Here is a 27,880-nt window from a genome sequence, read left to right on the forward strand (position 1 = left end):
GGTACAGTGTTTATAAGAAGGCATGTTATGGAAATGGGACAACTTTCTAATTCTGCAAGATTAATAATAATTTTAATTATTTTTATCTTGATCTTACTTATCTTTCTGTAACTTTAGGCATGTACATTATACCAATAGAGGATTATTTCTTAATTCTGTCAATAAATTTCTGTGGCAGCCTCTGTCTCTTAGTGTGTCTGTAGTGACCAAGTATATATAATGAGATCTTGATTTCTCTTAGAATTGCTAAGTGCCTGCGTGGTGGTTAATAAGACAAGAATTAAAGGATACCATGCATTTTTTTCTACCCTGTTTGTATCACGGAGGCTTTTGCAAGTATAGATGCCAATCTCAGATATCTGAGATACTGTGTTAATGCAAATAAATAATTATTCAATTATGTATTTTGGAAAATAGTCTGACACAGTTGCACAAAAATGAAGTTTTGTTATGAATAAGACATTGCAAGAGAATTTGTTTCACAAAATTGACTTTCTGTTGTTCACATGTACTTTAACATTTTATCATCTATTATTTGCTTCATGTGCTACACAAAAAGTTCCAGTGTTGGAAAAATACTATTTTACGCTCTTGTCACACATTTGCATCTATTTTGGTGCATTTATATAACATTGAATATCTCCAACTACTGGTGATTTTTACTGTATCTGATCACTAGATTTATTAATGGTACTTGTAAAGCTTCTTTCACCCTGAATATTTAATCATTGTATATAAATTGACTCCTTTATATATCAATAAAATAAAGTGCTAAGCTTTAATCAAAACATACATAGTTTAGAACTGAGGAAAGCATCTTATCCAGTTTGTTGCATACTACAAGAAGAAGAAATGTGTGTGTCAAAGACATCTGTCCTGACAAAAAAATCAGTCTGCCTTGGCCTCCTTTCATTGAGTGGTGGATTTAAAGCCACACGAACAACTGTGATTAGGGCATAAAGTCACTGTCTCCATCCAGGGAACATTCCTACATTGTGGAGATGAGAAAGAGAGCTTATTGGGTGGTTTTTCAACTGTTCTTCAAGAGGTCTTCCATCGGAGATAGGGGGAGAGTTAGGGACATGACACAGGTCAGTGGACAGCAGTGTGGGGCAGCTCAGGGGAGCAGGGCGGCATCGCAGTCCGGAGGGCAGTGGGGAATCTTCTGTGCTTGGAGCTTATTCAGTGTCGAGAGCAATCAGAATTAGGAGGCTGCAAAGGTCGCTTAAAAACATTTTTGCAGTCTTTCAGCCTTTCTTACCAGTGAATTCTACGGTAATCTGACAGGAGGAGAGGTGCAGAATTTGAGCTGTATATTTTCAGCTGCAGCTAATGAGGAGGACCTTTTTCTTCTTTACCTCAAAGATTATAGTTTCAGGAATGGTACATACTACCAGAATATTTTGGGTTGCTCTAGGTGCATGACAATATTGATACAAGCAAATTACCTTCGGGCAAATTGCTGTATATTTATACTTTCCTAGAAGCTCTATCATCTGAACAGGAACTATGCTTCAACATGTTTAGCTTTTGAAATACAAAACCACCAAAAAATTGTATCAGCAAAATAATTTTTTTGAGATTTATATGAAAGACTCATTTTCTGATGAATGAATGCAACTTTTAAATTTCATATTTCAGCATAGTTCCCCCTTAAAAACAATATTGTAAATGTGAGAACACAAGGTTTTTGCTAAACCAAAAAAAGCCTTGAGATGAGATCATCCAACTGGAGCAGCCTCACAAAACAAAAACTAAATTTAAAGACATTTTTCTAACAATTTAAAACTTCACTACATTTATTTTTCACAGCATTAGTAATATCATATGTCATAACCATTGCAATCCTCTTTGGAAACGTTACCTTAATGCTTAAGAAAAATTACCTTAATGACACAAGACATCAAAAGGTATGGTTCAGTAGTTTCTTGAAATAATCACTTTGGCTTCTGGCCCAACAAGTATGTGAAGAAGAAAATCCTCTTACGGTAGAAAAAATATTTCTTATTTTGTTCTGTTCATTTAAAACTTGCAGATGGGCCCAGGGTTGGTTTGACAGAATTCTGCTGTAAAGAGGTTTCCATATAAATCTGGGTCTTAAATTTATTATGAACAGTGGTTCAGAAAGCGAACTATTTAACAGGAAGAATTGTCTGAAAACAGTTGACTAGTAAAAGAAAATATTTTGCATGGTTTCCTTATTGGACTACAGACTCATGCTGAGCTTTAGTACTAGCATTTGACGTCATTCCAATTACAGAAATATAGAAATAGAGAAAAAATTGTTTTGTTATGTACTCACAAATAATTAAACTTCACAGCAGATTTCCATGATTTCCAAGTTATGTGCTGAGAGTGCCTCGTAATGGAGACGTAGTTGCTCTCGTTATTGTGCCTGACAGTATTGTGAAAAGAGAGGCATATTAGACAGAATAAGTAAGATTAAGAGTCATACTGAAAGGAAGAATTTGCCTAGTGAAAGCTTGAATCAGTATAAGACTTTCTTATAGCTTTTTGTTATCTTTGAGATTCACTTTTGAAATTCATAGAGAAGTAATAAGAAATTGTAAGAGTTGCCTTCAAATGATAAAACCCAGAATGACAAGAGAAAAGTTCAGAAGTTCAGTTTTATTCTGTCTAGCGGTTATATACTGAGATTCACTGCGTGTCCTTCATTGTGTCAGTGATTAGACTGGAGGACTTTGACTTATAATGAATTTCCACATTTTGTTAAAATCTCCTTTAAAAAAGCCAAAAGCAAAACAATCAAAAACATTACAAAACCTTGTCTGTTTTTATGGAAAAGAAAATCAATTGAAAATAATATTATGATAATATAAATAAATAATAAGTAATAACATTAATTTGTTATAAATAATAATATCAGTTAAGAAGATGTTTTGAGCTCCTTTTTGGAAGAGCACTTTTAATAACACCTGTTGCTTTCAGATTTAGAAATGGATTCAAACCCCCAAATTTCAAATCCAGAATTTTCGAAAAACCAGACCCCTCATATTACTGATATCCAAAAGCTGGCTGTTGTAGTGATATGTATCATGGCCATTTAAATCAAAGTTTGATATATTCATGTAGAATTTGCTTACTAAGGGAAATTCAGAATAAAAAAATCCTCTACAGTTTCTCGGACAGTGTGGGTTTAATTATTACAAAAACTAACTAACAGGAAAGCCTGATACAAGGAACTATTAGTCCACTTTTTTGAAAGTAAGAGGTTTATACAAAACTTCCTATTATGAGTGCTTGTTTAAAATGGCCAAATCCCAGAATGAAGGACAGCATCCTGAAGAGTTCTCTTTGCTTAATTTAGACAAGCAATTCAACCTAAGCTTTTGGAGCGAAATGGTTAATATGATTCCTGGCTGTCTGAGCAAGAAAGTAAGAGGATAATTTTGTTTCTGTATACATTATTGATTGTGATATTGCTTATACTATGTTTCATTCTGTACTGGTGCCCATCAGAACAGTAGGGGGAAAAAAAAGTAGAAAAAAAAAAGGTAGGTTTAAAAATGGAGGAAGGGTGTGAAACATAAACGCAAAGAAATTGGTGACAGTCTGAAGAAAAAGGTATGCAGAAAGACACTTTTGGAATTTAGTCTCCCTGTTTTTTTCTAAAATATGGCTGAGCTGCTGATGGTGTGTATGAGGAGAAGCACTGGATCCAGAGGAGTTTTCTTTAGCTGAGCAGAGACCAGCATGTTAGAACCAATGGCTGAAAGCTGAAACCAGAAAATCTGAATTGGCAGTAAAAGAAAAGAGCTATTACAGTAATGATGATTATAATTGGTACAAACTACCAATTTAAGTGATGGATTCTTCATGTCTTGCTGTCTTAAAGTTAGACTACATGTCCTTCTAGAAAGGATTCTTTAGCCAACTCTAACTTATGAGTCTCAGGATAGTTGTAACTTCATGAAATATTAAGATCTGAGATATACTGAAGAACAGATTAAACTCTGATGTAAGCTGCACACACACACAGACACACACAAAGAATTATTTGAACAAAGGAATTAAAAGAATAGAAGTACTGAATGTAAAATAGATGATGCAGGCATGGTCACATGCCTACCATATACAGTCAAGTGATAAATTGTCATATATTCTTATTATCAGGAGATCTCTACCTCTTAGATGCCAGTATTCTTAGTTTCTAAAGCATTAAATATCAAATAACATGATAAAATATATAATTATTTCTTATTGTAATGTGTCCTTATTTAAATGAGTCTGTGATTCAGATAATGACTGTATTGGCTGATTAATATACCAATACGTTATTTTCAACGGCCAATAAATGGACTTCTCTGGGTAGATGCTAAGCAAAATAGGGTTTCCTACAGGGAGCAGGGAATGTTTGTTTAAGAGTGTAATCTTAAGTAATGCAATACTAGAAAGATATATCATCCTTCAAGGGACATTGGTTACAAAAGTTAAGAAAACGGTCTAATCCCTACAACTATGTGATTGTTGCAGAAAAACAAATATATTTACCAGTAAAGGAAACATTAATTCCCCTCTAAAATTCATATAAATATTTTACAGTTACCTAATTTCTCAAAACTTAAATTGATTATAAATAGTTTATGCGTTTTTTCTGTATCTGTAACCTGGAAGACTGTTTAATCAAATCCTGTCTGAATCTTGCTGTGCAGTGCTCTAGATACACAGTGCATCAGTGCCCCCTGCAGCCTTGAAACACTAGTTTAATGTTTAAAAAACCCTATGCTATTGATGTTTGTTTAAGTAATTATTCCAAAAAATAGCTCGCCATCTAAATCCTGCTGTATCCTCCCTTTCTCTCTTCTTCTTTAAAAGTGAAATCACAGCTCTTGTGTAGGGAGAAAATGCTTCAGAAATTTAACCTAAAAATCTAGACAGATTTTTATAGGCATTTAGGTGATTTGTAGAGAGCATTCTATCTTTAGGAATTGAAGGCTAGTATGAAGAAGAACAAATCCTTTTTTTTCACAGAACTGGGATATGAATAGCAGAAACTAAAAGCATAAGCAATTCAAAATACATATATATTATATATTACTATTTATTTAAATATAAATAGATACATAAACTTTACAGTTAATATTAACAAAAAGAAACTGCTTCTTAGAAGATCAGATCCCACAATATACAGAGTATACTCAGAGTATACAGAAATCAATATTTAGTCTGTGCAAAACTGCAGTAGGTATTCATGTATATTTTGGACAATTCACACAAAATCACATGTGTGATCTAAAGATAAGTTTGGATTTATGTCCTCTCCTTCACCTCCTACTCATGTCTTTCTCAAGTCTTTGGTAAATTTCTAGGGACAGTATTAGTTACGTGTTTGAAGATTTTTTTGAGCTCTGAACTACTACAGGAAGCAGTAGTTTGTCATAGCAGTAGTAGAAATCTTAACTAATTTGTGTGTGGGAAAACAAAAGCATTACAGCTCATGAAACCCAGAGCTGTTCTTATTGCAAGCAGTGTCAAAAAGAGGACATGCACATTAATGTTTTGAACTTAACCCCCCCCCAAAATAAAAACCCTCTCTTCTATGCTGTACAAGAACTTATTAAGACATATATGCTCCAGACCAGCTCTCTGAAGCCAGATTTCCCGTTTTTTCCTCTCTCCACCCCCTTCTTAATTAATAGGAAGATGCTATACTATTAGTACCCATACAAGACCCCACTTGACATAGAAGTATGAGTCACCATTTCTTAACCTTCAAAGATATTCCTTATTTAAATAACAAGATGTAATGTGTAATTTTTACAGCTGTAAGGAGCAAGGCTGAAGGCCAAGTGACATTATCCAACTGAAAATGCAGTAATTTCTTAAAGTTAACTGCCTAATGTATTTCACTGATGTTATAAAATTGAGTAAGTATTCTATGAAAATGAAGGGAAGTGATTAGACCTCTTCAGTTTCTGGGCACTATAAACAGAAGCGTGACATCATTAACTGGCTTCCAGCATTTACCAGTTATTAAATGCATTTCGTAAACAGGAAGATACAGAATATTCTTGATTGAATTAAGGCATTTGAAAGAAATTCGCCAGAGTTTGGAACTGTGAAGTGGCAAGCTGCTTCTAGTTACAAGTAGGATTAATTTTATTTAGAGTAAAAGTTTTGTCTTGATTTTCCCCTTTAGAATGAATTTCTAATATGAGCAGAACAAGGTAATTTGGGCATATGGCCATTTAAGTAAGCCTTTATCAGTTCTTCAGTGCATCAAATTTGACTATTTTTAAAGGATTTTTGAAAGAATATATATTTTTCCTAAAAAAGTTATATCTCTATAGCCCTGCTATGCCCTTAGCAAGTGGTAAAACATAATCTACTTGCCATGGTGATTTTTATTTTCATCATTAAAATCAAAAGGTTAGATATTTTGAATTTTGAATTCTAAATGAGTTATCTAAATTTTTCACAAGGGAGCCATATAAGAAAAGTAAGATGGTAAGCACAATAAAACAATCTATTGTATATTTTAACCCCCAATTGTGTTCAGATGATAGCTTTCATAAAAAACTGTTTTTGTTGGTGTGATGATGAAGATTCAGTTGATATTTTTCTTAAATCTGAGGTGCTTTGAGATAATGTCTATCTAAAATCTCTCATATTGATGTTTTAAATATAGATGCCCTTCATGGCTTAAAAAAGTTAATAAAGAAAAAATTACAGAAAGGTGCTATTTTAACGTAACAATGAGAAGTATTCATCCACTCTACCATTGAAAATATTCTCTCAGTTTTCTTGTTCTCTCTTGCTTTGAAACTTGTTTTGTAGTTTGGAAGAAAGACAACTTTTGGTGGCAGGTGTTGCCTCATCCCAAATCATAAGCAGATGCTTAAACTTCCAGTGAAATAGCATTGGGGTTCAGGCAGCATTTATGATGTCCAGATGCTGTTAGGATCAATAGATGCAAAATATTAACTTGTATAAATGTTGTCGTGGAACAGGTTGATGACCTGGCAATTCCAATATAAAATATTTTTAGTTGAATATGTTCTCTGCCTCCCAGTGATGTTGCTGTGTCAGAGCCTTTGAGCTGATAAGAAGATGGGATGGTATAAATAATCTGTATTTGGCATTTTTCTATTGAGTAACCCAGGTGGAGAAAAGGATCTTGAGTTTCACAGGATGTTAACTGGGTTGGACACAGCAGCTCCTCTAATTATTCCTAATACTAACCAGAGTTGAGTAGTTTAGTGGAGCCTGGTGGCAGATTGTTCTTCTGCTGCATTTGCTCTTGATTCCTTTACAGAGAGTTTTGAGCACTGTTCTACAAGTTGAATTTCATTAGAAATACTTAGTTAAGGAAAGACTGAAATCTGTGGATAAGCCATCTGGAGTTTCCTCTCTTACTTCTTATTTGTGAACTGTTATGCTTTCCTTCTGGTGGCTTCTGGTGGCTGGTTCAGTAGTAGTGAAACTTTCCTGTTGTAGTCTTGATACTATTGTCTGTTACTACCTTTCCGAGTACTAAGATTTTGCTAAATCAAAATGATACCCTCCTACTAATGTTAAAGTCGTATCAGTGCTTCTGTGATGGACTTAATTATTCATAGGTTTAGAAAAGTTCACTTTAGGCTGAAACAGGGTAAAGTAAGATTTACTCCTTGCTGTAAAGGTATGTGATTTATAGGGAATGCTTTTAAATATGTTTTGAATATCCAAAACATGCTTTGGGCTCTTTTCAGTTATATGATCAAAACACACATGATTTTAAATGAGAGGTAGTGACTATAAGTAGGAATTTGTCTTCACTTGTCAAGGTTAATTTGTTAAGTTCCACCTCTAACCAACAGAGAAAGGTGGTCACCTGTCCTAGAATGGGATGAACTGGAGATGCCTCTCTCTGAATATTGTCTGCAGAGAGAACCAAGGTGATTAGCTTAGGCAAGCTTCCAAACTCCTAGGCAGATAATGTTTGATAAAGTGAATTCAATCCTAAGAGTTGTATTGGCAAATGAAATGTATTCAAATATGTAAGAGGGAACAGGCTATTTTGGGTGGCATTTTGATGCCTTGTAGGATTTGGAATGGAAAAGAGATCGAACATGATGTCATAAGTATTTAACATGTTAATTACTTTTTTATTGATTCTTGTTGTTGCTGCTGCTCTTGTTGTCATTGTCATAGTACTTGTCCATCCTCAAGTAACGTGAGTGTTCACTACGAAAATGTATTATGGCCAAAATTCAAATGTTTTTCCAATTACATAAGAGAAAATTATTCCTTACTCCAGGTTTTAAAAAATCCCTTTAAGAAAATCCCACAAATATGAACATACCTTTCTTTAGTGTACCCTTGCAGTCATTCCAGGTTAATATGAGCAAGAAGGAAAAGACATTTAGCATTGCCTTTTACACTAGGACACTTTAAAATATGATGCTGATGTAAACAAACAAAAAAAAGCTTAAATTACGAATACCAACAGGCAGCAGATAATTGGGCATATGTATGTGTGTGTGTGAATGTTTGAAATTGAACTTTTGAACTCTCAAGCAGCAGCTGCAGTCAGTATGAGCTAGGTGAAAAGTTTGATAACACCTGGACTAAACAAAAGTGGCACATCCTGAATCCCCCAATTAATAAAGAGACGAGACAGAACCACCAGTTAGGAGGCTGCTCATGTGTTATGCTTCTGCACAAAAACATTTTAGATTGAGGAAAAAGGAGGGGCTTGGTGTTCTGGAAAGAAGAGCTGGTGCTGAAAAATAGGATTCCTGAAAAGAAGTAGTCTCAGAGAGAAATAGGAGGCCAAGAAAGAAAGTGAAGATCCTGGCTTGAGGAAAGATCCTGGAAGTGGGAAAGATCCTGGTTTTTTTAGAGAGATGCTTGGAGAAAAATGCCAGGGAATGTCCAGGGACCATGGCTAGTAAGGCTTGAGACTAGTAACAGCGAGCATTGGCACAGCATGAACCAACACAGATTTCTGCCCAGCCTTCCCAGAACAGCAGCAATCTCCCTGCTAGGAAGGAAAGTAGAAACCAAATGAACTTAACAGTGAAGGGGGAGTGAGTGAGTGAGTGTGTAAGATAATCAGGTAGGGTAAAAGCTCTAACCTCATTGGTACTTAAATGAATCCCAGTATCCAGATCCACTATGGGTTGTCATTTAGTGTCTCATCTGTCACAGGTGCATTATTGAATATAAAACCATTTTTTCCTCATAGAAAAATTCTACAAAGGGGCTCTAATTTAAGTTCCATATCTGTTATCTTGTAAAATACTTTTTAGGTAGTTTACAATTGTATTTTTTTAATCCTGTCTTTTAAAATCATGGGATATTAAATGAGAAAAGACTGAGGTACTGAATGCCTTCTTTGCCTCGGTCTTTATTGCTAAGACTGGCCTTCAGAAATCACAGGCCCCAGAGACCAGGAAGAAAGTCTGGAGAAAGGAAGACTTTCACTTGGTGGAGGAGGATCAAGTTAGGGAACACTTAAGCAAACTGGCCATCCACAAGTCAATGGGCCCTGATGGGATGCACCCACAAGTGCTGAGGTAGCTGGTCGATGTTATTGCAAGGCCTCTCTCAATCATCTTTAAAAGGTCATGATGATCAGGAGAGGTTCCTGAGGACTGGAAGAAAGTAAATGTCACTCCAAATCTTCAAAAAAGGCAAGGAGGACCCAGGGAGCTACAGGCTGTTCAGCCTTACCTCGATTTGTGGGAAGGTGCTGGAGCAGCTAATCCTGGATACCCTTTGCAGGCACATGAAGGACAAGAAGGTGATGGGGAGTAGTCAGCACAGATTCACAAAGGGGAAGTCATGCTTAACCAACCTGATAGTCTTCTATGATGAGATGACTGGCTGGATAGATGAGGGAAGAGCAGTGGATGTTGTCTATCTTGACTTCAGTAAGGCTTTGGATACCATCTCCCATAACATCCACATAGCTGGAAGTATGGGCTAGATGAGCAGGCAGTGAGGTGGATTGAAAACCAGCTGAACGAGCTCAGAGGGTAGTGATCAGCAGCACAAAGTCCAGCTGGAGGCCAGTGGTGTCCCCCAGGGGTCAATACTGGCTCCAGTCCTTTTCCACTTATTCATTAATGACTTGGATGATGGGACAGTGTACACTCAATAAGTTTGCTGATGATACAAAACCCCAGTATTGTGGCTGATACACCAGAGAGCTGTGCTGCCCTTCCGAGGGACCTGGACAGGCTGGAGAGATGGTCAGAGAGGAACCTCATGAAGTTCAGCAAAGGCAAGTGCAGGGTCCTTCACCAGGGGAGGAATAACCCCAGGCACCAGGACAGGCTGGGGGCTGACCGGCTGGAAGTCAGAGAAGGACCTGAAGGTCCTAGTGAACACCAAGTTGACCATGGGCCAGCAATGTGCCCCTGCAGCAAAGAAGGCCAATGGAATCCTGGGCTGTGCTAGGCAGAGCATTGCCAGCAGGTCAAGGGAGGTGATCCTTTCCCTCTACTCAGTCCTGCTGAGGCCACATCTGGAGTGCTGTGTCCAGTTCTGCGCTCCCCAGTACAAGAGAGGTACGGAGCTACTGGAGCAAGTCCAGCGAAGGGCCACTAAGATGATTAAGGGACTGGAGCATCTCTCATATGAGGAAGGGCTGAGAGAGCTGGGACTTTTTAGCTTGGAGAAGAGAAGGCTTAAGGGGGATCTATCAGTTTTTATAAATATCTGATGGGAGAATGTAAAGAAGATGGGGCCAGATTCTTCACAGTGGTGCCCAGTAACAGGACAAAAGGCAATGGGCACAAATACACAGAAAGTTCTGTCTGAACATAAGGAAAAACTTTTTTCCTGTGAGGGTGACTGAGCACTGGAACATGTTGCCCAGAGAAGTTGTGGAGTATCCATCCTTGGAGATATTCAAAAGCTGCCTAGACACAGTCTTGGGCAATGTGCTCTAGGTGACTCTGCTAGAGCATGGAGGTTGGACTAGACGATCTCCAAAGGTCCTTTCCAGCCTCAACCATTCTGTGATTCCTTCTGTGATTCTGTGAATTATTTGACCTCTCATATTTACACTATTCTTCCATAGGCACTGAATAAGAATGCAGTAATATTTTAATTAGATACCAGATTACTGATGAATAAATGATGTTTGTGTTTATGCATGCCAGCCATTCTCCAGCATTAAGATATAATTAGAAATTAAGTCTGCAAGAAAGGCTAGATAATACATAATAGTACTCTGCATTTTTAACTCTTTCAGTACTAATAATTCCTAAATGTCTGTCTCATCTTGCTTGTAGCCCAGTTTTCATGGTAATTTTAATACAGTGTTTGGTACAGAATACCTTATTATATTCCCATCTGTCCCAGTAACACAATCTTTGAACGCATAATACTCTCCATCTAGTAATCTTAATTAATATTTACAAAGCAATGTAGGCCTTCCCTACTTTTTTACATAAGCAAGAACTGTTGTCTTCGTGTGGGGAGACTAATGCACAAAGAGATTAGGGATTCAATCTGTGAACATGACTTAGATGCCTAAACTATTGAATTCTCATGTGAGGCACCTAAAACCAAAATACTGACCCTAAGAACTGCTTCTTACCTGTAACATAATCCAGGATGCATGTAAATCATCATCATTTGGTTTTGAAATCAAATTTCCAAGCTGCCTAAGGGTGTGTTTCTGTGCATTTTGAGAAGCAACTCATGAACTCTTGAGACTTCTCATTCCTGTTGGGGTTAGAGAATGCTTCTACTTGTTCTTCATAAATATGTCTCGAGAGGGTAAGCTCTACTGCTCATGCTCAGAAGAAATTGGGATGAGACTCTGTACAAGACATATCTAACTATGGTATGTACCTGCTTTCCCTTTTTATTCTTTAGATTAGTGGTAAGACTGCTGTTCCAGTTTATCAGATGCTTGACTTCAGTGGTGTTCTGCTGGATGGATTTAAAAACTTAACAGTCCTCTACCAGAAATACTGTAAAAATTCTCAAAACCACTTGGTTGGTCTGTTCCATCTTGCATGGAGCAAACATTCATTGCGTTCAAGAAAGATACGAAAAGTGTTTGAATATAGCTCCCCATCCTTTTGATTAGAATATTCTTCTGAGTGCAGACTTGGGTTTTACAGCATTTCAATTGTTTTTTAATGTAACATAGCTTCTGAAGCACCTTATTTTCCTCATGGTTTCTATGGGGAAGCAGGGCTGTAGTCATCTGTAGATCTTCATTGTAGGCAAAACCCAAAAGTTTGGCTACTACAGTGCAGAGAATTGTGATGCTGAAGTCTTACCTGAAATGAATTATTACATCAATCAATTGTGTATCCATGATCTAGGTGTGATTCTCCCCCATCCCTCACAGACATATCCTGCAACAGTAATATGCCATGGATAGACTTTTGATTTTGGAGTTTAAGTTATGGATAGCATCACTGAGATGAAAGAATTTCTGTAGCTCTGGATGCTAGATAGAAGCTTAGATAAGCAGTAGTGATTCCATTCTGGAATTGTGATATATTAGATAACTCTCATAACATCTCTGTTAAAGGAACTCAATTTATCCCATAAAATTTACTCAGCCATTTAGGAATGGTGCAGAAATTATGATTATATTCTAATCTTGCAGTGGCCTTTCAGAAGGAAAAGCACAGTGCCATGTTAAATAACATTTACTAGTCTACTGAGAGAAGCTTTGAAGAGGGAAGGAAAGTAATTTTCCTTTTCAAAAGCAATGGTATCAGTCTCAAGAAACAAAACAAGTTGCATTAGTCAACAGAAAATTCAGTACTCAGACATTTTAAGTGGTGTTTATCTAAACTAACAGGAGCTAAGAGATGAAGCTGAGAAGAGGTTTGCTGACTGTGACCATAGACAAACACAGTGCAAAACAAAGCTGAAGTTCAGACAGATTTTGCCAGAAAGTATAAGATTTGCCCACTGGCCCACTGGGTGTTCAATAGTTTTGATTGCTCTCTCTTGTTTTGAATTTAATGATTCAATGATAGAAAGTCAAGAGTGGCTTAAAAGGAAGGAAAGAGGTGGCAATGAAACAGCAAAACCAGCCCAAAGTAAATATCAGTGTGAACAACTGAGAGGTTCGTTGCTCACTTCTGCATGCAAGCCTTGATTCTGTTCCAGGTAGGAGTACAGATCAGGTACAGAAATTTAGTTCTAGCAAAAATTGTATTTGTCATTTCCAAAACTTAGGGAATAAGAGAATTGTTTTTCAAACATCATCTAAGGAAGTCTCATCTAAAGAAGTCTCATCTAAAGAAGGTTCTCTTTAAAGGCTTTGTTCAGACAGGCTTTTGGTATTAGACTTTTAAAATAAAGTATTGATTCTGCAAATTCTGATGTATTAACTTACATCTGTTGTAAAGTGTATGGAATCTACATGCTTTAAAGCAAGCACAGCAGGACTATGTCTCATAGTACATGTATTTCCTTTTCCTTTTTTTTTTCACCTCTCTTTCCATATCTGACATTTCTTTTTCATGTCTGACATTGCTGTGCATACTGTGCATTGCTGAGCTCATCATGATTTTTCCTTTGGGTTTGTAAACTGAGCTTTCATAAACTTCATTATATCTGTTAATTGTATTTTCACATCCTCAGCTGCATTGTATATCAAGAATATTATCTGCACTGCTAAGAGTTTGCACCGTTAAATCAGATGCTGTGTATACAAAGGCAGTTGCAAATGATGTTATACCAACTGAGAATTTTTAAATGGAAAGCTGCAGCTACAGTATCATTGAGTTCTGCTACCAAATGCTACGCCTAGTAGGAGGGAGAAGCTGGATTCATAGCCTGGAACATACACTGAGAATTTAATTTTTAAAAGGGATATACCTGATTATAAGTTGTTGCTACATACATTATTAGGAAAACAGACATCTGATTCTTCTGAATCAGAGAAAAACTGGCATGGGTGAGGAAATAAGATTCAGGTATAGACTGCTGAACAAAAATAGTCCTTCTCCTGCAATCTCTTAATTCTCACCTTTACCGTGCCTAGTGATAAACATGGTTTCTCTGGTAGGGTAATTTCACAGATATACTGTTGTTCTGTGGATTCACTGAAATCAGTAAACTGTCATTTAAAGAATTCTTGATGTGGCTGTGAACAGTGAAATAAACAGTCTGTAAAAGGCTTTGTTCATTCTTGCCAAATTATATGCAAGGTAGTAGTTTTTTATTCTTGTTTAAACTGAAGTGCTGTTGTTTTCAATTTCATAGGGTTATGAAATTATGTTTTACCATGTATGCTAATGCCCTTGAAAAATCTTCCTTTTGGCTCCAAAATCTAAAACACTTAAGAGTATGTTTTAAGGTAGTATTTTGTCATAGCTTAACAAAAATGGCATTTATGCACTTCTCCACCAAAGAAAATTGCAAATAAAAGCAGTTGCTTCCCACAATTACTTCCCACAAATTACTTTATTGACAAGCTAAAAATACAGACTTCCTCATCACGCTCATATCAGATAAGGCTAAATCTATTACTTCAGTAATCAAATGTTTAGTGCATAAGCATTGGAAGATGTCGGCAATAGAGATGCTATCATATCCTTGGGGCTCCCGTGCCATTGCATGTCTCATCAAACTGCTTCATGGAAAAATGTCAAAGTGGTTCTGAAGACATGACTTCCATCAGCCTGGTACTGAATTACTTCGGGGACAAGTCTACTGCTCTTTGCAGTTCTCACTTTGCACTTCATTATACAGCTAGACCACCATTACTGTAGAATATTTTTTCTTAAACTTAAGTGGAATTTCCTATGCTGTATTTCAATCTGTGCCCATTGCTCTACTCCTTTCACTGGGCACCACTGAAAAGGGTGTGACTCTGCCTTGTCCTTCTCCCTCCAGCAGATATTTATGCACCTTGATAAGATCCCTCCTGAGTCTTCTGTTCTTGAGGCTAAGAAATCCCAGCTCTCTCAGCCTCTCTTCATATGACAAGATGCTCCAATCCCTTGAACATCTTGGTGGCCCTTCTATGGACTTGGCATGACTGGCAAGCTAACATAAATCTGGCACATGTCTCTTTTATACTGCGGAGCCCAGCACTGGACACAGCACTCCAGATGTGGCCTCAACAGGGCTGAGTAGAAGGAAAGGGTCATCTCCCTTGACCTGCTGGCAATGCTCTGCCTGATGCAGCTCAGGATGCGGTTGGTCTTTGCTGCAGGGGCACATTGCTGACTTGTGGTCAACTTAGCGTGCACCAAGATCTGTGGGTCCTTTTTGGCAAAGCTGCTCTCCAGCTGGTCGGCCCCCCAGCCTGTCCTGGTGCCTGAAGTTATTCCTCCCCAGCTGCATGAATTGGCATTTCCTCATGTTTCATGTTACCCATGAAAAGCAACAATAAATAATAAATTCCTCAGATTATTATTATTAGACCCTGTGGCTGATGTTTTCCTAAAAAAAGATTCTTACAATATCTCAATGCAAAAATTAAGAATACAGTGAAGGTTCCCTGCTGATTGAATTTTACAGCTGCTTTTCCATTACTTTCTAAAGTTGTTATGGGCAAAAGGGAACACATATATGGAGCCAAGAAATTAGTTAGTCCCACTAATGTATTGACAACCTAATAGTCCAAATTATCTAATCTATGCTGAAAAGCCTCATTAGTAATATCCTTAAAATTGTTTTACAAAAACTCTCACATATCTACCCTTTTTGTGTGATGTTATGCTAACCCTTCTGATGTCCCGCTAGTTCCTGAGGCTGGCAGTTTGTCTTCCTCGAAATGAACGCAGGGGTGAGCTTACGAGGAGTCACCAGCATCCTGAGGTCCTTGACAGGAGCCTGAGGTTTGCAGTCGAGATTTCTTCCTCCATTGTTTGGGGGTCCACGGGGGTCTCCCTCACCCCCCTCCCCGCTCCCCCCCCAGGCCGCCTCCCTGGCCGGGGCTGCCAGCGGCAGTGTGACAGCGGCCCCGCCCCGCCCCGCGCACACAAAGGGCTATTGTTTGCCAGGCAGTGACTGCCGGGGGTGTCACCCCCTCCCCAGAGGGGCCCGGCCCGGCCCGGCCCGGCGCTGGCGCTGGCGCTGGAGCAGGGCAGCAGCAGCCCCGGGGCCCCGGCGCAGGCGCTCAAACCAGCCAGACAAGTCCTGAGCCCCGGCACGGCCACGGCAGCGCCCGGCCCGCCGCCGCCCGCTGGGAAGGGCAAAGGTCGTGTTGCCTGGGCTACAATCCCACCATGTGACTTTCCTAAGCAGTAAGTGGCTTAATTCAGTGATGGACTTCAACTAAAATTCTCCCTTGGTAGGTGAATTTATATTGTGTAGAGTGCCAGACTCTGATATTTTACTTTTTTTTTTTTCCCCCTCCGTTTTTCTGATAGGAAGTACAGTTTGGTGAATACATGTGAGTCTGGTTAGAAACATCTGTGATTCGTGATCTGTCTTCAGGTCCCTTTTTCATGTTGTTTCATAACTGATAGATAATTAGTAAATTAACACACATGATATCAGCCACGGCAGCATATGTTTGAGATGAAGTAAATAACTTTTAGTTTTCTAATAATGATAACATTGAATTTGGGATATGATTATTTAGTATGAGATGTTTTGTTCTTTTTTAATTTTAAGATCACAGATCTTTGTCTTTACAATGTGAAGTAATGTTTTCGCGGCTAGTATTGTTTTAATGTTGTGGTTCATCTCAGGTTTCTTGGAAATGCATCATGATCAGTAATACAGCAGGCGGCAAATGAAAGTACATACCATAGGCAAGCTTAATAGAAGTGTGATTGGTGGTTTATATAAAGTTAAAATTGTACAAGAAATGGAGGCTCTAGAATCAAGAGTCTGACAAAAATGAGGAATTGACATACTTTATAAGCTCAGCATAGAAATTACCAGTTTTATTCCAACCCCTTTTCTTTCCTCTAAACCTTCTAAGTGCTCCTGATTTTGTTACTTTTATACTGTTTCTTTTGAGACTTTTTCTTAAGGAAACTTTATGTGATCACAACTTTTAAGACTCTACAAATGTTTCTGAGATAGCCATCTACTATAGTAGTTATGTAACAAAATATAGGAGGGCCTTATTTCCTTGCTTTGGTTGCTAATTTAGGAATTCAGGGATATTACTTTCAGAAGTACCGTTATTATCGACCTTGACTGTTTTGCAAGTTAACCTGTTTTCTCAGTTCACCTGTAAGAGGCATGTTTTCTTCCAATGGAGTCAGTAGACAGCAAGTGTTACAGTGAAGCAAAACTAAGAAAGCTGATTCTTTGTTAACTTTTTAATCTGCAGTGTCTCTAACTCCACACTATTAATTCCATGTTCTTTTGAAGAGAGAATGAGAGCATAGGGAGTAGGAAGAAGAGCTGGTTAGACTGTGCATGCTTTTGCTTTAACAGCACAGCATTAAGTATGACCCCAAGTGCTATATTCCTCCCATTCAGTTGATCTCAAGTGGTAAAGAATGTAATACAAAATGAAAAAGATTTCAAATTATACTAACATCTGTATTTAGACAAGCATTTCAAACTTACATGTGTTCAGCTAAGAAACTCAGCTGTTTGAGCTCATCTTAAAATTAAAAACAATGGGCTGAAGCTTGCAGCAAGTTACAAGATCATCCTGTGCGTTATTGATCTAAGATGCAGTGACAGGCGGGAAGTTTAAAAGAAAAAAACTGAAGATTGTAGCCTTGCTAGGTAATATCAGTGAATCAAGTTTTGCTGGATTTATTTTTATCGCACATTGTCAAAACTTTGTGTAACCCCTCAATTACTAAATTAGTTTAAACACTTCCTGGTTCTTTATTCAAATAAATGTTTTAGTTAAACTGCGTTGAGTCGAGGTCATTACTTATTCATAGCAGTTTGAATGGCTTGTGAGTGCAGCTGCAGATGTTTGCCCCAGTAACAAGCCCAGGCACAGTCTTTTATATTGCTTTCGTAATAAAAAAGTGAGCTGTAGGGTGCCTGGAAGCAGTGTTGGTACATAAGCAGTCAGGCACCATCTAGAAGCAAAACATCCAGAACAACACTGCAGAGGCTGACACCATGAGAAAAATTAGCAAATGAACCAGGGAGGAATCAACCTGCCAAGAAGCTTTTCTTTACTTCTTAGACAAGAATGTCAACCACAAAATGAAGCCAGTCTGCATTACTTGTGCTTATAAAATTCCAGTTGAAACACCCTCCTGTGATTCTATTTTAGAGAAAAATAGTAGTCAGTCAAGTCAGAAGGGGAAGTGAAACTTCCACAACTGGGAATCATTGGTTCCAGCAGATCAAGGAATGCAGGACTTGCAACATGTTGGCAGATTATTCCTCTAATTCAATATTCCATCTCTGACAGAAGCTAAGACCAGATTCAGAAGAGTAAATTTTGCAGTGGTCAGCTACAGGATTGTCTGTCCTTAGAGAAAGAGTCTTCATAATGGCTAGGTTGGTTTATGTTCCAATTCTTTCCCAAGTTTTATTTTGCATTTTTTATTTGCTTCTTAATGAAAAAAAAAGAAAAATCAAGCCAAAATCCCAACAGTAGCTCCCAATAAATTTCTCTTGTAAATGTCTGATTTTCTGTGTACTCTTCCTATTAGTCAGTTAACAGTTTCTCAAACATTTGGTTTTTGTTTTGGAAGAAAATGAAGCGTTTTTTGTTTAATAGGAGATTGTAATCTCAGCAGCAGGTGACTAAGCATTTTTAATTTGCTGTGCTAGCCTGGTAGAAGATAACACACATATTGGCACACTCTTCAGGCTGCTCTGAATGCAATGGTTAGTGATATTAGGTTCATGCTTGTTATTTCCCTTAGGAGAAAAGAATGGTTGAAAATGCAGAAATTTCTTTGTTGCGATTCTGTTCATGTAAATAGGAACAAACAGGAAGTCACTCATTTTCTTACAGTTCCAAGCCTCTTGCCAGCCAGGCCTCAGCCTCCAAAAACTATTAGGGTTTTATTTTCAGTCTTCTTGTTGTCTGCCATCTTTTGGGGTGCTTTTGTCTCATATAAAGTGTATGACTTGCAAGTGTCTTTAAATCCCTGTATCCTCATTTCTGACCACCTTTACATTATGTGTGTGGTTTGGCTGTCTTATGTTTTGGATGATGTATCTCTTTAGGCAAGCTCTATATTTCTGAACACTTGATTACTTTTTTATTCCATTTATCTTTAATGAAGAACTCCTGTCCCAAGCCTCCATCATAATATTACCTGCTGTTTTTATTTTGATAGCACTTAATATAAACCATGGGAAAGAGCTGAGACTTTTAAGTGTTATACATTTTTCAAGCACATAATGTAAAGAGGGCATTCCTTGAAAAAACTACAGTCAAATCAAAAAAATATATTTAGATGCCTAAATAGAAGTTTATGGCTAAGTGCCTTTGAGAGTGTAAGTTCCTGTTTACAGCATCTGTGTAAGGGATGAAAGTAAGATGATGTAACAGAGAGTTGATTATGATTAGTTTGCCTGTATAGCTGTTTAATCTCCATAAAGTGTTTTGTAAGCAGCACCATTTAAGCTGTGATTTGGCTTAACACATTCTCTTATATTTTTTAGACAAACTGACTAGTTTTAGTTATTTCTCTGTTTTCTGCTAATGCTTTAAACATGTTATTTGTGATTTGAAAGCCTTTTCATTTTCAATTCCCTTTTCACTTTTTTTCAACAATCCTTTACCTTACTTTAATTCTTTGAATTAAACTCCATTAAGTTTCTGGGTGCTATAAGGTACTGACTCCACCATGTGCAAATCCCACAAACTAGGAGGATTTAGAACCTTTCACACCATTCAGGTATCACTGATGAATTGTTGGATTGGGACACTAGAAAAGATTTTTAATAAGAAGCAGCTTTGGTTCTGATAAATGGTTGTATGTACCAAATGTAACTGATTAAACTTAGATGTAGATTTACACCCTTTTGGATCTTCATTAAAAATGCAGGTAGAAAATAAAGATAGGTAGTGATGCAGTTCTTAAACATATATGGTCAGTTCAAAGGAAAGTATACCTGAGAGAAAGGATTGGTTCGGTCCTTTATTTTTGGATAAAAGATTCACAAAGTCATTTTTAGTTTCAATAATGTATATTCTTTGCACTTTATACAGAATTTTGTTTATACTTGATATAAACTTGTGTGATTACAATATTATATGGAATAAATATTTCTTGTAGCAAGAAGTTGAAGAAGAGTTGTAATTGTATACAGTTGTACTTATCTGCATGCATACATTCTGAAGAAGGAAGAATGGTTCATTGCTATTTAGAAATTAGATTTAATTTCAATTTTGCCCCATATTATTTTTAAATAACAAAGCATTTAGACAATAATACAAGTACTCTTGTTTGGCTTTCTCGTAATTGAGATTTCTTTGCTTAAATGAGTTCTCAGGAATAGCACAGAGCACAACCAGAACTCAATTTTTTAACTTCTACCACACAGCTGTAACAGGGGATGACTTCTGTCTCCTGGAAGAAGAACACAGGGGCTTCTTGTTAGGAAGGGAGGCTGCACCCAGTCGCCCGATGGGACAAGGCTGCCACAGCTCCATGTCCCCAGGTCCAACCAGTAGCAAGGCTGAGAATGTATTCCCAATAGGCATCCGCAACAACACACATGTACAACGTATGAATATATGCATATATATAAGGCCATCCACACAGATCAATACGCAAAGACACACTCAGCACTCACACAAACAGCACCAACAGCCTCATCCTGTTCCCCTCTCCGGCTGATCAGGAGGAAGGTCTGTTAGTGGGCCATACATATACATATGTACAATGTGGATCCCTCCAGCAGCTGGGCTTAGACACTCAGTGCACCCTGGCGCTGGCCCCTCGATCCCCGGTTTCCCCAGCTGCTGCCACCTGGACATACGAGCTCCTGAGGCCCACAGCCCCGCTCCAGCTGCAGGTACAGACCTCCTCTGTCACACTCGCTCACACACATGCACACACATGCACACACACACGCACGCACAGATGCACACGTGCACACACACACACATGCTGTAGTAGCTCCAGCCAGCAGCTGACCTTGGACACGCAGTCCACCCAGCAGCTGGTTCTTGATCCTTGCTCTTCCAGGTGTCTCACCCCCACAGACACACACACACACACACCAGACACACATGCACAGATGGGTTTCAGTCAATGAGGTCTCTCTGGCAGTTGGCCATGACTCCCCTGGCCTATCTGATAACTGACTGCCCCTGTGGTCTTGCCTGCAGAGACCCACACTCACACCTGGCTCCCAGGTCACTTCACCTACTCGCCGGCTGGATGTTCACTAGCGTTCGAACCCTCACTTGCTCCAGCTGCGGCACCACAGACACACGGGCCCCTCGCCCGCGGTCCCCCTCCAGTTGCTGGCACTCAGACTCTTGCTCGCTCCAGTTGCGGCACCACAGACACCCGGCCCCTGTGACCTGCTGCCTCCCTCCAGCTGCTGGTGCTCAGACCTTCACCCACACACGTGCACACAGAGAGTCCCTCACCCAGGAAAGTAGAAAGGAATTCAACAAGAGGGCACGACACACTGCACTGATCACATGCAGGGCCTGGCCAGACAAGCGTACAGACCAGCCACCTGTTTACACACAACTGGCCCCCTTTTATCCCCATACCCTTCTATTTTCCCATCTTTGCTCCTCCTCAAATCACCCAGATCCCTCCCTTTTTCTGCCTATGATTCCTCAGATGCTCTTCTCCTGCATCCCACAATGTGTCCCATACCCCGAGGCAGTGATCCCTCCCTTCATCCGAAAGGTGCTCGGGAGAGCCGCCCCCACCCCCATTGACTCACCTTGCTGGGTTTCATACCAGGATCATGGGGCTGATGCTCTCCTGGGACAGTCCTGGGAGGAGCCAGGCAGGGGGTCCCTTCTCTGAGGAGGTAATTTGGGTTCCCACCTGCCGCTGTGCCTCTGCGCTCCTCTGTGCTTGTGGAGATGAGCCCTGGACATGCTGAGCACTCTCCTGTGATGGGCCTGGGAGTAGCTGGGGCAAGGTTTATACAGGTTCCTCCACTTTCCATTGCTCTGTGCTCCTTTGTGCTTGTGGAGATGAGCTTTTTATCACATAACCTAACAGTCCTTACTTTCAAAGTCAATATTTATGGAATTTAAAGACTCATTATAAACTGATCTTGCTTCCCAATCACCTCTTTTTTTCTTTTGCATCTCACTGCTCTCCCTTCCTGCTGTCTGCAGCAGTTTGTGACCCTGATTCTGTATCCCCTCCGATGCTTTCCTTATCACTGTTGCTCTGCATATCTCCTCTAGGCTCCCTCCTAAGGCCCTGAGCCCCCCTTTTTCTTTTCCAGATCTTTGCTTCTTTCTCAATTACTGCCCCTTTTCTCTGGGTCACTTCAGATATTTACGTTCTCCTGAATTATCTCCATCCTTCCTCTGTCCAGCTTCTTTTCCTTCCTACCTGCCTCACAACATGCTTTCCTCTGCATACTGACAATTTAATTTCTGCTATCCTGGCACTACTTACTCTGGTTTCCTACATGCCCCAAGTAGGAGGTATTTGTGTTATATCTTCATATTATTTATAAGGTTTACACTGGGAAGGTTAAAATCATGTCTTCTAGAATGGCCTTGCAAGATTTGGTAACTTCAAGCAATAAAATACTTAATAACACAAGTCTATGTTTTCTTACCTCTCTATTGCTGACATCCACCAAAAAAGAATTATAAGAGCATGTACAAATTGTACTGTGTGCATAGAGGTTATTTTTTTTCCCCCTCACAAGGGAAAATACCTTCATTTCTCCCTTAGGAGACATCTGTGGAGAGGGAATGAGCAACTGCATATTTTCATTATCTTTTTGGTAGATTTCAGGATGGGGACTTTATTTGGAAGTTACTAATGTACTCATATTTCCTTAAATATAATATGAATTTCTAAAAAAAAGTTTAACACTTTTAAATAAAGAAGTTGAAATTTAGTGGCAAAATTAGGAGTAGTGATTTTTTTGTTTTGATATTTTGTTTTTATCCTTTCAGGATTCCTGTACCTACACATCTGTCAACAGCTTTCCCTATGGTTGCTGCGGATACATCTGAATTGCCTGAGCCTGTTGTGCCCTCTCTGATTTCTCCTCAGCTGCCATCTGTATGCCAGGAGGGTTTGTGCCGTAATGGAGGGACTTGTCATGCTACCTACCTGCCCACGGGGGCCATCTCATTCCAGTGCGACTGCCCATTACACTTCACTGGTCGGTTCTGCGAGAAAGGTAGCTGTGCTTCATTCCTTTCATACTCTGTGAAATGTAAGTCTTCTGCTTCTTTGGAGCAGGAAAAGGGGAAGAGGTAATGATAATCATGCTTCTCTGCTTCCCATCTCAGTTATTCTTGGGAGCTCAGGAGTGGATTCATTGAGGTATTTAGAATAATACTTATTTGGACCATAAGATGGGTAATATCAGATTCAGGCACATTAGTGAGAGTTGCAGGCTTGAGTTAATGAAAAATATTATGGAATATCACAATACTAATGCATGTTATGCAACGTAATATTTCTGGAAGAGAAAAAAAAGGTAACTTATGAAACTAAGGAAAATATTTCCTCAAAAGAGATGTTTTCCATTTCAGCAGATAGATTTTTTTGCCAGTGCTGCTGATCTTTTGCTGAAAAGTTTTCCTTAGTCTGAAGTTCATTTATATTTTTATTGTATTACTGCTGCTTACAATGCACAGATTAGTCAAATGAACATAATTAAATTAGAATTTAAGTAAAAATGAAACCTTTGAATAATTTTGGCTTCCTTGTAAAAAGAATCAAGGCTATCAGACAAACTGATCAACAACTGATAGCTTTTCTGTTTTGTAATCCTACTTATTTTGCGTTACTGCTTTTCAGAAAGTTCTTTGTCATGATAGATTTTATAGCTGATTTCAAAAACTGTTTAATTTTTAAGTTGCAGTGGCTTATAAATGGCAGTAGATAATTCTCATTAGTCTAAAAGGGCATTACTGGTGTACAGGAGAAGAAAAAAAATTGTCCAGATTATCATTATATAACTGTAATAGTCTCCTAATGAATATCCAAAGATAGGAAATCCAGGCAACTAGAGCTAAAAATGCCGTTGCCAGATTGTGAGCGTATCTGAGCTAATATCACCTTGTATTACTGATTGAAAGCAGATCACTACATTCACTATATGCAAAAAACAATCAATGATTGTTAAGCTCTAAAAAATGCTTGCAGTGTATTACTGTAGATATCAGAGAATATTTTACCTCTCAACCTTTCCCAAGTTTATGATAAATTAAATCTTATGCATATATTTTCAAATTATCAGTGTTAAAATTGACTTCTGGGAACATCTTTTATACATTTAGTATCTAGTATACTCTTTGCACTTACTTTCAATACATTGCAGCTGTGCAGACTGCACCATAAAATAATGGACCAAAAAAACAAGTGTGTTTCCTCCAAAGATAACAGATTTAGTGGCAGTTCAGAATCATTTTGAAGTGTTTGGCTTGTTTACATACGTTTGAAGTGCTAGAATTTCCCTCTGTGTTCCAAAGAACGCAGCTGGCATCCCATGTACCAGCATCATCTGCTGTATTTTGGATGGGAACAGGGCTTGTTTTTTCTTCTGGGAGTAAGCAATGTTAAATTAAAAGAGGAGTCTGATAGACAGTAATAGGGCCATAGCAGTGTACATGTGGGACAACCACTCAGTTTGGCTGATAGATTTTCTGGATTCCACTAGTATGGGTCTGGCTGGTGCTTTATTCTGATTTAGTCTAACCTTCCAAGTGATCTGTCTGTCTCCAGAAGTTTTCAACTCTTTGGTATTTTTAATGAAAACTCACATGATCTATGTCTGCATCATGTTATTTGGGCTGAGTACTTTCCTCACTGTGCCACAGACCTTGGCGGAAGTAGCTTCCGGACCATTGACTGAAACAGCTATTTTTAAGTTGTTCATTCAAAAATACATCCTAAACCATTTTCACCTTTGAAACTTAATCAGTACAGGCCTGTTGAGTTCATGCAATGGGATGAATTGACTCTCTTCTGACTACATTTTCAAGGGAATTTCACATACTTATCTTACTGGATAAATGAAGTGGTCCCGCTCTCTCTCTTTCTGTGACTCTGATGATAAAAAAATCAAGTGTGAAAACATGACTGAATTATGACTACTTAGTGAGCAAAGAAAAAAGAGAGGACTGTTACAGTAAGTGACAGCTGTAACCGCATCTCTGATGATTAGGACTGAACCACCCTATTTATATACACTGGTAACTGTCCCATTCAGTAAAATCAGAGTATGAGCTTTAGAAAAACCTAAACAGGTAGCTCCTTTTGAGAATATAACCATACTTGTATAACCTTATCATCCTTTGAATGGTGGAGGTGTCTAGTTTTCATGAGATATGTCTTTTCTTTTTTTCTAAATTTAGAAGAGATACCATTTGTGTTGCTGAAACTTGCAGACATACTTGATGATGAGATTTAACTGTGATCCATTTTCTGCATAGACTCTATATTAATAGTTCTAGCCCTGGAAGAAGAACATTTATCTTTTTTCCCTTTGGTATGGAGAAAATGAATTAAGGAGTTCCTTTCTTTACAGGGTTCTGCTTTTACACTAAGCAACCCCACCTTCAATACACTGAATAGCTTACTGCATAATTTGCAGAACTCCTGCTCAGCCAGGACTGCTGTGTGCTACAAGCTTATTGGCAGCTCACTGGGGCAGCTACAACCCAGAATATGTGCAATCTCATTGTATGTTTCTATAAATCAGGTTCAGATTTGATTTATGCTGTATGTAGTGACTGAAGAGTAATTGAAACATAATGTGATATTATTTAATCCTAAAGTTTCTACAAGATTGATAATTCAGTGTAATGAGACCAGAAACTGTCCAACTGAACTATAATTATAATGCTCTGACAGTCAGGGTCCAGTTCTTCAAGAAGTATGGGAATCATTTTATCAAGAATGGAATCATTTTATAATTGTTTACTATAGATCCTGCAAGAGAGAAAGTAAATGATCATGTGTAGAATCCAGAAACTTTGTTCCAGTCAAGGAAATTGTCTCTTAACTCCTCAGAGGGAGCTTCTCGTGAACTAGCTGTTCTTATCATGCTATAATGCATTCCCATAGATTTCAGTAATACATACTTATTATTCATCATAGTGATCTGCCTGAGTCTACCACTAACTGCATTTCATTTTTCTTGCTAACAAGCAAGAAAATATATCATATACTCAACTGGCATATTAACAGTCAACATGGCATACTATGGCATCTTATGTACAAGAATATTTGTAGGTGTCTTGGCTTCATTAGAATGCGTGCATTTGGGTTTTGTTTGTTTGTTTGTTGTTGTTTTTTGTACAGAATGTAGTTTAGGATATGTTACTTGGTTTCATGATAGCATATGAGACCATCTTCTAGAATGAAAGCAAGTGAATGCCATTATCTCAAGTTATGTGGTTCAATTTGACAGCGTTATATTATATGCAATATTGCACTTTGCTATTATATTGCTCCTTAACTAACAAACTACAGCAGCTTGTTCTACCCCTGCAGAAAAATGTTCAAGTCAGAAGTGTCATTATGGTTATATTAGGGCCAAACCAAATAGGTTTAACAGATGTTCTTAGTAGGAATGTGCATAAGTAATAGTACATAGTGCCCATGTGTATTTACTCCAAACAATTGGATGACTCTGAAATCTGAAATGCGCTTAAATGGCAATTTTAAAAAGTGGAAATCTATCTCTGTTTTTCTAAGGAAATAGAAAATTTGGGATTTAAATCAATGTCTCTGCAATAAAATCAAACTGGAGATATCATCACTGGATTTATGCTGAAGTATACAAATGGAGGATCTAGTCTATATATGTGCAACCATCTGAGGCCTCAATTCCCTTTGAAACACTGCTTTCAGTATTTTCAGTTTTTTATTACTACATAAAAAAGTTGTCTGGAAATGAGTAGCTTCTACAGGCTTTGCTTTAAATAAAACATAGAAAATTGCTGCCAGCATAAATCTAATGTTTATTGCTCAGCAGTGAGTGCTAGGTCATTTAACAGAAAGGAACGGTCTGTATAGATAGGGAGTACAGTAAAGGATAACCCAGAAAGTCATCGTTAAACAGTGTATTCTGAGCTACACTTTATTATTTGCTCTTTTGGGTGAATAAGCTTTGATTTTAATATGAAATATATTCATTCTTGCCTCCATGAAACAATTCTTTATTAGCTAAGCTGTCTTATCAGCTTCATCGTGATATCCCTCCCTACACGAGTGGAGAAAGAGCCTGATGTTTCTGGTGTAGCATGAAGGCAGATGGTGGTCTATTACTGTAAAGTTCAGAGCGATAGGTTTAGAATATCACTGTCTTGCACATGCAAAGAAAGTATGTCTGTGACTATTAATTATAAGATTAACATTTTTAAAGTCTCCAAAGTTTTTAGTGTTCTGTAAAAGTTTTATAAACTGTTCAATAAAAGACTATTAAAATGCCATATGTTAAAAACAGGAAATCATCTGTTTAATTTGGTATGTTGCCTATGTATATTCTGTACATTACTTAAAGGTCAGCTCCTTCCCCAAAGCTGCAAAACCAGCAATAAAATGGGAGGCTGTTACAGGCATTTATCTTGTAACAGTCCTGCCTGGAGAGTTAGCTGCATTTGTTCCCTGAGATACACTAGTTGAATTCCTGATTTATTGAGTAATAGTTGATAATATCACTGAACATTAGAGGCTTCATTTACTGTTGGCTTTTCTAGAACTTAGTCCTGTTTCTCACATGCATTGTTGACTAACATCATTCAGCATGGACCATATTTTGTCTTTATTTATTTGTTTTGGGAAATAAATGTAGTTGATCCAGATTCTGTGAGGTACTGATTTCAATCATATTTGGAAGCATATAAACTCATGTCTCTAGTAGG

At 38.2% G+C, this 27,880-nt stretch overlaps 1 protein-coding gene across 1 annotated transcript in view; it reads left to right on the top strand.

Moving 5' to 3' along the window:
* The window catches only part of EYS (eyes shut homolog), a 956,188-nt gene that overhangs the window by 690,846 nt on the left and 237,462 nt on the right, over nucleotides 1-27,880 (top strand). Inside the window, exon 36 of the mRNA XM_067294141.1 lies at nucleotides 22,952-23,181. Within this exon, the coding sequence (XP_067150242.1) occupies nucleotides 22,952-23,181 (230 nt within the window). The remainder of the gene's footprint in view (nucleotides 1-22,951; nucleotides 23,182-27,880) is intronic.

This window comes from Apteryx mantelli, chromosome 3, assembly GCF_036417845.1.
Source record: "Apteryx mantelli isolate bAptMan1 chromosome 3, bAptMan1.hap1, whole genome shotgun sequence".
Taxonomy (NCBI): Eukaryota; Metazoa; Chordata; class Aves; order Apterygiformes; family Apterygidae; genus Apteryx; species Apteryx mantelli.